Source organism: Haliotis cracherodii, unplaced genomic scaffold (genome assembly GCF_022045235.1).
Source record: "Haliotis cracherodii isolate W230 unplaced genomic scaffold, xgHalCrac1.p SCAF_1, whole genome shotgun sequence".
Classification (NCBI taxonomy): domain Eukaryota; kingdom Metazoa; phylum Mollusca; class Gastropoda; order Lepetellida; family Haliotidae; genus Haliotis; species Haliotis cracherodii.
Genome location: NW_027266264.1, coordinates 77,539,209 through 77,550,187, shown reverse-complemented (window position 1 = coordinate 77,550,187; position 10,979 = coordinate 77,539,209). Strand labels below are relative to the sequence as shown.

General features: G+C 41.4%; 1 protein-coding gene across 2 annotated transcripts; it reads left to right on the top strand.

Annotated features, from left to right (window-relative positions):
• Positions 1-4,619: 4,619 nt before the first annotated feature.
• On the top strand, positions 4,620-9,329 carry LOC139469179 (BTB/POZ domain-containing protein 6-like). Of its 2 annotated transcripts, none has more exons than XM_071251317.1 (3): positions 4,620-4,737; positions 6,317-6,594; positions 8,002-9,328. In XM_071251317.1, the coding sequence occupies exons 2-3, from the start codon at positions 6,329-6,331 to the stop codon at positions 9,092-9,094; spliced, it is 1,359 nt and encodes a 452-aa protein (XP_071107418.1). In that variant the 5' UTR covers positions 4,620-4,737; positions 6,317-6,328; the 3' UTR covers positions 9,095-9,328. The 2 variants fall into 2 exon arrangements, with proteins under 2 accessions (XP_071107418.1, XP_071107423.1); XM_071251322.1 differs by lacking the exon at positions 4,620-4,737 and adding an exon at positions 5,971-6,025 and having other exon boundaries at positions 8,002-9,329.
• Positions 9,330-10,979: the final 1,650 nt, after the last annotated feature.

Here is a 10,979-nt window from a genome sequence, read left to right as displayed (position 1 = left end):
TTTATTAACAACCGCGCATGAATTTGTACAAATAATATTTGTTGGAAACACCGATGTTCATTTTTTTACTTTTGTTAGAAGTAAAGACATGATCAGCGAAGTGTTACAAATGTTCCGCTAGTATGGCCCCGCCTCCTGGCGACCACGTGTAAGATCGCTAGATTCAAATCAACTCCGGCGCGATCTCGTATTATTCTTCTCGTGTCACGCCGAGCTGTAAAATTGTTGTCACGTTCGTGAACGGAACTCTTTTAATCTACTGCCGGTATGACAGCACGTACGTCACAAACATTGCCGGCACGTGACATGTGGTCTGGGCAAAATGACTTCCTCTCTTGTAATAGGTTGATTTGATCCATGTTCCCCCCGTCTGTCGGCCTGCCAAGAATGCGATAGTGATTAACAAAATAAATAACCAGGATAAAAGTTCCAGCTAAATGAATACAAATACTCCCTGTTTGATAAAAGAAATCGCTGTTTATACATTAATATTTTCGTTTCGATAACGGGTTTTTTGTGAACAATGTAGGTAATGCTTTACCACAGCGGGAGATTGAATGTACACAAGGCAAACTATACTGAAAACGATTAACAGATGGTGACGCTACTATACTGTTGACGCTACCATATTGTTAACACTACTGTAATGTTGACGCTACCCTATTGTTAACCCGTCTATACTGTTGACGCTACCATATTGTTAACCCTACTATAATGTTGACGCTACCATACTGTTAACCTTACTATGATGTTGACGCTACCATATTGTTAACACTACTATAATGTTGACGCTACCATATTGTTAACACTACTATAATGTTGACGCTACCATATTGTTAACACTACTATACTGTTGACGCTATCATATTGTTAACCCTTCTATACTGTTGACGCTACCATATTGTTAGCCCTACTATAATGTTGACGCTACCATACTGTTAACCTTACTATGATGTTGACGCTACCATATTGTTAACACTACTATAATGTTGACGCTACCATATTGTTAACCCTACTATACTGTTGACGCTACCATATTGTTAACCTTACTATGATGTTGACGCTACCATATTGTTAACACTACTATAATGTTGACGCTACCATATTGTTAACCCTTCTATACTGTTGACGCTACCATATTGTTAACCCTACTATACTGTTGACGCTACCATATTGTTAACACTACTATAATGTTGACGCTACCATATTGTTAACACTACTATACTGTTGACGCTACCATATTGTTAACCTTACTATGATGTTGACGCTACCATATTGTTAACACTACTATAATGTTGACGCTACCATATTGTTAACCCTACTATACTGTTGACGCTACCATATTGTTAACACTACTATAATGTTGAGGCTACCATATTGTTAACACTACTATACTGTTGACGCTACCATATTGTTAACCCTCCTATACTGTTGACGCTACCATATTGTTAGCCCTACTATAATGTTGACGCTACCATATTGTTAACACTACTATAATGTTGACGCTACCATATTGTTAACCCTACTATACTGTTGACGCTACCATATTGTTAACCCTACTATAATGTTGACGCTACCATATTGTTAACACTACTATACTGTTGACGCTACCATATTGTTAACCCTTCTATACTGTTGACGCTACCATATTGTTAACCATGCTATTATGTTGACGCTACCATATTGTTAACCCTGCTATAATGTTGACGCTACCATATTGTTAACTCTACTATATTGTTGACGCTACCATATTGTTAACTCTTCAATACTGTTGACGCTACCATATAGTAAACCCTGCTATAATGTTGACGCTACCATATGATTAACTCTACTATACTGTTGACGCTACCATATGGTTAACCCTTCTATACTGTTGACGCTACCATATTGTTAACCCTTCTATACTGTTGACGCTACCATATTGTTAACCCTACTATACTGTTGACTCTACCATACTGTTAACCCTACTGTACTGTTGACGCTACCATATCGTTAACCTTACTATACTGTTGACGCAAACATATTGTTAACCCTAATGTAATGGTGACGCTACTGTATTGTTGACGCTACTATACTGTTGACGCTACCGTATTGTTAACCCTACTGTAATGGTGACGCTACTGTATTGTTGACGCTACTATACTGTTGACGCTACCGTATTGTTAACCCTAATGTAATGGTGACGCTACTGTATTGTTGACGCTACTATACTGTTGACGCTACCATATTGTTAACCCTACTGTAATGGTGACGCTACTGTATTGTTGACGCTACTATACTGTTGACGCTACCGTATTGTTAACCCTAATGTAATGGTGACGCTACTGTATTGTTGACGCTACTATACTGTTGACGCTACCGTATTGTTAACCCTAATGTAATGGTGACGCTACTGTATTGTTGACGCTACTATAATGTTGACGCTACCGTATTGTTAACCCTAATGTAATGGTGACGCTACTGTATTGTTGACGCTACTATACTGTTGACGCTACCATATTGTTAACCCTACTGTAATGGTGACGCTACTGTATTGTTGACGCTACTATACTGTTGACGCTACCGTATTGTTAACCCTAATGTAATGGTGACGCTACTGTATTGTTGACGCTACTATACTGTTGACGCTACCATATTGTTAACCCTACTGTAATGGTGACGCTACTGTATTGTTGACGCTACTATACTGTTGACGCTACCGTATTGTTAACCCTAATGTAATGGTGACGCTACTGTATTGTTGACGCTACTATACTGTTGACGCTACCGTATTGTTAACCCTAATGTAATGGTGACGCTACTGTATTGTTGACGCTACTATACTGTTGACGCTACCATAGTGTTAACCTGACTATACTGTTGACGCAACCATATTGTTAACCCTACTGTAATGGTGACGCTACTGTATTGTTGACGCTACTATACTGTTGACGCTACCATAGTGTTAACCTGACTATACTGTTGACGCAACCATATTGTTAACCCTACTGTAATGGTGACGCTACTGTATTGTTGACGCTACTATTCTGGTGACGCCACTATATTATTATTGACGCTACTTAACATGTATACACATCACCAAAAATCGAAGCTTGTAGAACGGCAGCCATGAATACATGTTTGGCAGCCGAATGGTGCATTTTGGACAGAACAATATGATTTTACGAGCGTTTCTAGTTTTATTTAGCTAGACCTATCCGTCAGTGGTGTGTGATTTGTGTTGTTTGCCATCATTAACTGCGTGATGTGTAAGTACCCTGGACTATACAAACCAGTGGTTGATAGTGGGAGCAATGCTCCGTGCTGCTGAGGTACGATGACACACAATCAGCCAGGTGAAAGTGTAAGATGGTATTCACTAGTTTTCAATCTGAGGATGTGTCTTCCTGGGAGGTGCCGGTTCGCCCCGATTATGTTTCTAGGTTTGACAGCACCATACCCGTACTTCGGGCTTTCCTACCACATTAAGCTGACACGCCGCGATATAACTGGAATACGGTTAAAAGCGGCGTTAAACCCAACTCACTCACTCACTCACTTACTTAGACGTCAACGTGAACATGTGAACCTCCTTAAGTCGCTTCTCATGAAAAACATTGGGCAGTTTGCCCGAAGTTCAAACTAGTGATGCAACTCGACAAATCCCATGCACATGATATGATTTCTTTGGATGGTAATATATGAAAATAATAGACGACGTCGCCATCATTTGTACAAAACTTACTCCACACAAACTATGTGTGTGCTTGTACTCGTCATACCATGCCGCAGTGTAACATGAATACCCCACTCAGACACAGTATACTGACTCCGAGCCGACCAGTCCTTGTTTTAGCCCCTTAATGCCGAGCGCCAGACAGGGTAACAACAAGTACCATCTTTTAACGCCTTTGGTATGACCGGCCGGGGATCGAACCTACCACTAGACCACGGAGGCGGTCCTTATAACTAGCCCTATGCTGTGTAATAAACACTCCTTATAACCAGCGCTATGTTGTATTATAAACATCACTTACAACCAGCTCTATGTTGTATAATAAACACTCTTCAAACCAGCTCTATGTTGTATAATAAACACCCCTTTTTACCAGCTCAATGTTGTATAATAAACACCCCTTATAATTAGCCCAATGTTGTGTAATAAACACCCCTTTTTACCAGCTCAGTGTTGTGTAATAAACACCCCTTATAACTAGCTCAATGTTGAGTAATAAACACCCCTTATAACAGCTCAATGTTATATAACAAACACCCTTATAACAGATCTATGTTGTATAATAAACGCCTATCACACGCCTGCTCTATGATATATTATAATTTTCTTGTTATGAAAACCCCACTCTATGCCACATCTGTAATCTCAATCTTACAACCTCCGTGCACTATGTCATGTACAGGTAGTCACAATCATCTACATCCCAATCCCAGTGACGCAACTATCTAGAATAGACTAGACATTAAAGTTAACTGACAGTAGCCGGACATGTCCGCAGTCACGTCGTCAAACGCAAGTCTTCACTGATATTTCGTACAACTGAGAGTAAACAAACCGGTTTCGGTTCCACACATACCGGTTGGCTGATGCAATCAGCCTTGACCTTTATAGTAGGAAGTAGAGACTGTACATGCAGTAAGGCACAGTTGTTGACAGTTACGCCGCTGTCGATAAGCGATGAAGACAAACGAAGAACAAATTGATGCTGGATTGAATCACTAGTAGACAGGAGAATTATAAAGGTTAGTACGTGTAATTATCTCGTGTACGTAACTGATACACAGTGAAAATGAGTGATAACATTTGGATTGATTCGCAGCCCCCTTAATTATTGGCTATTATAGAACGTGGTGAATACACACCAAACAACTGATGAAGCGTTTATTGTGTGCCCATATTTGGGATTATCACATCAAGCTGATGTGCTGATAAGTGTGACTGAAATACCCTTCAAAGCGGCGATAAGGCCCGTGAAGATGCAGGGTAGAATAGGTCTTCAGCATCACATGCTTGCCGTAAGAGGCGACTTAACGGGGTCGGGTGGTCAGGCTCGCTGACTTGGTTGATGCATGTCATCTTATCCCAATTGCGTGGATCGATGCTCATGATGTCAATCACTTGATTGTCTGGTCCAGACTCGATTTTTTTACAGGCCGCCGTCGTATAGCTGGAATATTGCTGAGTGCGGCGTTTAACAACCCAAAAAAACCGAAACCAAGGCGGCGATAAAAGAATCACCAACTTAAAACCACTCCATTTCTCTTATTGACAAAAAGGAGAGTTAGACAAAATTTCCCGATATTCCCGAAATGTATATTATTGCATGTTTTCCGTGAAATACGTGCAGGTATCACGACAGACATTAACATATCTGCCTTGGATAGATGACAGATATCTTTTGATAATGTTTTATATGCCTTTTGGTCAATGTAGCTTCAGATCGCTAGGCCTGCACAGTGTCATGTACAATGTATGTGTTGAATAATCGATACAATACAAACTATTAGTGCAATCATCTTAATTAACGATGTAAGATGTAAGAAGTTTTCTTTTCATCAGTGTGAACTCCTAATGAGGAGAGGTAAGATTATAGCACTTACAATGTGATGTACGTCGATTATCAAACTAACTTCTGTTCAAACTACCAAGAGACCCGTGAAGATCCGGGGTAGAATAGGTCATGCTTGCTGTGTAAAAAGCGACTATGCCTGTGGTAAGAGGCGACTTAAGGGATCGGCTTGTCAGACTCGCTGACTTGGTTCATGCATGTCATCGTATCCCAATTGTGTAGATCGATGCTCAGGATGTCAATCTCTGGATCACCTTGTACAGACTCGATTATTTACAGACCGCCGTGTCATAGCTGGAATATTGCTGATCGCGGCGTTAGACCAAAAAACAAAACAAACCCAAACAGAAGAAAACTACCAAGAGGTATATTCTAAATGAGGTGACTTATAGTTCCAGTTTTGTCTAGGTCCCCGATGAAGATTAATCCGTGTCTCCTGATCACCCAGAGGTCAATATAATGTAGGTTATATAAATAACGAAGACCCGTATTAAACAATAACAAAGTTGAATTGATTATGACAATATTGCAGATAAAGGCACATTATGGCCAACCATTCATCTGTTAATTATTCAGGACATTCAGGTGTGTGATGAGAATGTACGTGAATTACATTAATATGTAAACCCTATTAATGAAAGTCGAGAATTACCATGACTCAGGTGTTCTGAATTGCTCTGCAGCTCCACAGCATACAGGCTTATACACCCAGTTGGTAATGTACTCAATAGATCTATGTGTTTGGTTTTCAGATTGAGCAGACAATGGCGAAGACCTACACAGTCAGTGACCCCCAAGACTGGCAGTCTGCCACTGACTTTGCTGAGACGAATTTGACGATGTTGACACACAAGATTGCTTGTGACGTCAGTTTCCGCGTTGGTCTTAAAAGGGAGATAATAATGGCGCACAAGTACATTCTGGTCAGCAGGAGTTCTGTGTTTTTTTCCATGTTTTATGGTCCCCTCGCGGAGAAAGCTGAAGTTGAGATCCCAGAAATTGACTCGGATGTGTTTCACAGTTTCTTAAGGTATGATGCGGCTTGTGAATAACCTAAACGAAAAATACAAAGAATGAATGAGTGCGGTTTTACGCCGCGTTTAGCGCAATGTTCCAGCAATATCACATTTAGGGACACCAGAAATAGGCTTCACCTATTGTAAGAAATACAAAGAGGTATCGAGTGACGGTAATGACTGGAAAAGACATGAAAAACTAGGTGTAACATGACAATCAACATTAAAGGGGGTAACCAAGGAAGACAGTGGTGGGCAATGTTTTTGGGTGTTTTGGGGCCTGAGATTTTGGTTCCGAAGTCTGTGGCACTCATTTATGAAGCTGATCCTTTTTCTGACGACCGATAATAATATAGGTATTTCAGAATATATTGAGATCAATTAAGGCTTATACTGATACTAATATGATAGGTGATGACTATATGCGAACAGAGATTCGTAGCTTACACGTAGACATGATTATGAATCTGTAATAATATTTATTTATGTTCGTCCTCTACGTGTGCTAAGAGGAAAGATAACTTAAATATCGTTCGAGGCGACGTTGAACCGAACTCACCCGATATTATCCTCTGTATCCTCTGAAGAGAAACAAGGCTGTTTTAGATAGTTGCCGCGTAATTGCTTATATTAGATTTTAAACGCGCATCTTTGAGTTTACTACCAATGCAGTGTATGTTAGCTATTGACGGCGACGTGTGGTCAAGTGTTCGTCGTCACGCCGAAAACTCAGGTTCGATTCTCAACATGGAAAATGTGTGAATTCAATTATGATATCTCTGTCGTTTATGACTGGAATGTAAACTGAATAAATTGTCGTGAAACCACACTACTTTACTCGTACTTTTATATAGCTCCCTAAGAAACGCCAGGAATCTGTGATTGTAGGTTCAAATCTCGGTTCGTCCTGATCATGTTTCTAGGTTTGTCAACACCATACCTGAAGTAGTAAACGTCCGTATGGCTTCGAGCGTTCCTCCCTAAATGAAGCTAACACGCTGTGATATAACTGGAATACTTTTCAAAGCAGCGTTAAAACAAACTTACCCTCTATGTTATATATAACAAGTTGGGTACTTTTAAGCATATCCGGGGGCACGGGTGTCCCAGTCGTCTAAGGCGCCGCGATTCGCTGTGCAGAGTTGCGTCCCTTGGGCACGCCATAAAATCTATGATCGTGGGTTCGAATCCCTATTCGCCCCAATTATGTTTCTAGGTTTGTCAGCACCATACCCGTGCTCGTGGGTTTCACCGAAGTGGTAAACGTCTGAGACCTACATCACTTGGGGCTTTCCTCCCACATTAAGCTAACACGCCGTGATATTACTGGAATAATGTTAAAAGCGGCGTTAAACCCAACTCACTCACTCAATTTTAAGCAGATCCGTAGTCAATGAATACAATGTCCTGTCTCCTTCCAGGTACCTGTACAGCAACAGCGTGGAACTGACCACAGACAGCGTGACCGGTTTATTGTATGCTGCGAAGAAGTACTCCGTGAAGTCCCTTAGTGAAAAATGTGTGAGTTTCTTAGACTCCGTCCTCAATGCCGACAATGCGTGTGACATCTTAGAACAAGCGCATCTCTACAATGAGGAAGACCTTGCTGGCACGGCACTACGAGTCATCACTGTCAACGCTCTGGACGTCTTCAAGTCTTTAAGCTTTAAGGAAATGTCAAGACAATGTCTGAACAGAATACTCGAATCAGACGATTTGCGAGCAGACGAAATGAGCGTGTTTTGTGCTGTCCTCTGGTGGTCGGAGGCTGAATGCGTGAGACAGGGAAGGGAGATAACTCCTGATTCCAAATGTGATGTGTTAGGAGATTCTATCAACTACGTGCGATTTCCACTGATTGGACTGAAGTCGTTTGAACTGTGCATAGGAATATTAGATAAAGACTGGCTTAGTCTACTACGACCTTTCTTTGACACTAGAATTGACATTGATGAATGTACCGCATCGTCTATGTCGGCACGACCTCGTAAACAGCTTCCAACCAGAGTAAACCGGTTTTTGAAGACAGAGGAATCTCTTTCGTGGACATTCAATGAGAAACGGAGTGACGCCATATCATTCTCGTGCGACACGCCAGTGGAACTGCTGGGTGTCATGCTATATGGAGCCTTCCCAACCCCAGATGCAAACGGCATTTTATCGTATTCAGTCGAATGCAGTATTGAAGAGGATCTGCGACAAGATTATCTGTCCCATACGTTTTTCAAAGGCGGGAATGTATTGGAGGGGTCTTATGTGGAGAAAACAGTTTTGGTCAGCGCCCAAGAGCACTTCATGGACGTGCTTTTTGAGACCCCATTGCATTTGACCAAGGATTTGAAATATACAATTGTGTTGAATGTTTGCGGGCCTGATTCTAGAAGGGGGTGCAGGGGACGATCTACATGCGTCAAAGACGACGTCTGCTGGACGTTTTATTCATCCTCAAAGAGCAAGAACAGTACAGACGTGGAACACGGACAGATTCCAGGTCTCATCTACAGCTGTTTGTGAAAGAACACTGCCGCACTGTTCACTGCCACCTGCCGCACTGTTCACTGCCCACTGCCGCACTGTTCGCTGCCACCTGCTCATTGTTCGCAGTTCATCTACTACACCTCAGCTTTTTCGTACGATTATGCAATTCCTGACGCAATTGTCTCCATAGTGTCACATTTTTATATATTTATCACTGAATTGTACCAAGTGCAATAAATATTTTATACTGTTTCTATACGCGTCTTGCCAATACAATGATAAGTGTTATGTCATTGTGAGATTAATATCGTACTAGTCTAGTGAAATTGCCCCATTCCTACCATTTAGTTTTGTCGTTTAATATAGTCACAGTAAGTATATTAATACATTTGCATGTAATATTAGAGGTAATTGTTATATAAGCGAACCTTCTTTATTGATAATGGCTGCGAATTGGGTCATTATTTAATGTTTTCAAATCGCTAATTTTCTATGCAAACTAGACAATTGAAAACCGGTCGCTAAGTGGTATTATTGAAGCTTCCGTTTATGGAAATTATCCGAAAACATGCAGAACTGGATCCGCGTCCCTTCTATGTTCCCCTGTAAACCCGAATGAGTAAGTTTGGTTTAAAGTTACTATGAACAATTATTATCAATACTATTTCAGTTATCTTTCAATGAAACACAGCGTGGATGAAAGCGCAAAGTTGTGCAGGTCCGAGATTTTGGGCTCTTTTGTGAAGCAAACTCGGGTATGGTAATGACAAACCAAGAATCGGGACCAATCTGGGTTTGGAAACCATGACCATAAGATTCTGGAACGCCTGAGGGAGGCTACTCTGCAGAGTGAATAGTCGCACCTTGACCGACTAGGCTATCTCCGCTATTCAGTACTCTGGCAAGCAAATGAATGTGTTGGCTTGACTTTGAAGTAGTCTAAATATATATCCTTCACTGATATTTACCAAACCTTTCTTGCTGTACCAGTTAATGTAGGTGTGTAAAGTATTTTCTACCTTGGCTGTATGTATATTGTCGTAACTTAGCTGACAGAAAAATTCCACTCACCTGTGTTGTTGTACACCACTTGGCAGTAACGGAGCTTCTTGCTTTCACTGTCATTGTTGACGAACTAATTTCATGTGGAAATAATGGTTTACTAACAAAAAATATGTTAAACTGTTTATGTTCGAGGATATTTGTATTTTATTCAGTATGCCATTCTCTACATTGAACGTACGTGTTATTTTGGAACCTTTGTTGCTCGTAATGGACTCATCATCATGGTGAGGTGAGGTGAGGTGAGGTGAAATTGGGTTTAACGTCGGGTCCAAGATTATTGCACTAAAATAGCGACGTGCGTGCGTGCGTGCGTGCGTGCGTGGGTGCTTGCGTGCGTGCGTGCGTGCGTGTACTAGTCCGGACTAATGCCGATTTATAGTGGTAGCCCTATGAGATACCATGCCGCAGTTTAACATGAATACCCCACTAAGACACAGTATACAGACTCCGAGACGACCAGTCCTTGTTTTATGTCCTTTTGCCGAGCGCCAGACAGGGTAACAACAAGTACCATCTTTTAACGTCTCTTGGTATGACGTGGCCGGGCATCGAACCCCGGACCTTCCTCTCTTCGGGCAGACGCTCTACCACTAGACCACGGAGGCGGTCTCATCATCATGAACACTGAATTAAAAGAGTACATGATATGACACCATGTAGTCGTTGAAATATGGTCAGTAAGCCATTTTTTATCCTCCCGGCATATAATGCGGGGGGATGTAGCGATCAGCCAGTCTGTCTACCTGTCCGTCTGTCCGTCCGTAATCATCTCCTTTTCCGGGGCAGAATTCCAAAACCATTCAGTGTATTTGATCGAAACTTGGCAATTTTATCAGGCACATACTGAAGTGGTGCC

Excerpts from the sequence above, each read along its gene's own strand:
- LOC139469179 (XM_071251322.1), top strand. The coding sequence starts at position 6,329 with ATGGCGAAGACCTACACAGTCAGTGACCCCCAAGACTGGCAGTCTGCC. Across the intron at positions 6,595-8,001 it reads GTGTTTCACAGTTTCTTAAG|GTACCTGTACAGCAACAGCG; the intron begins GTATGATGCGGC and ends GTCTCCTTCCAG.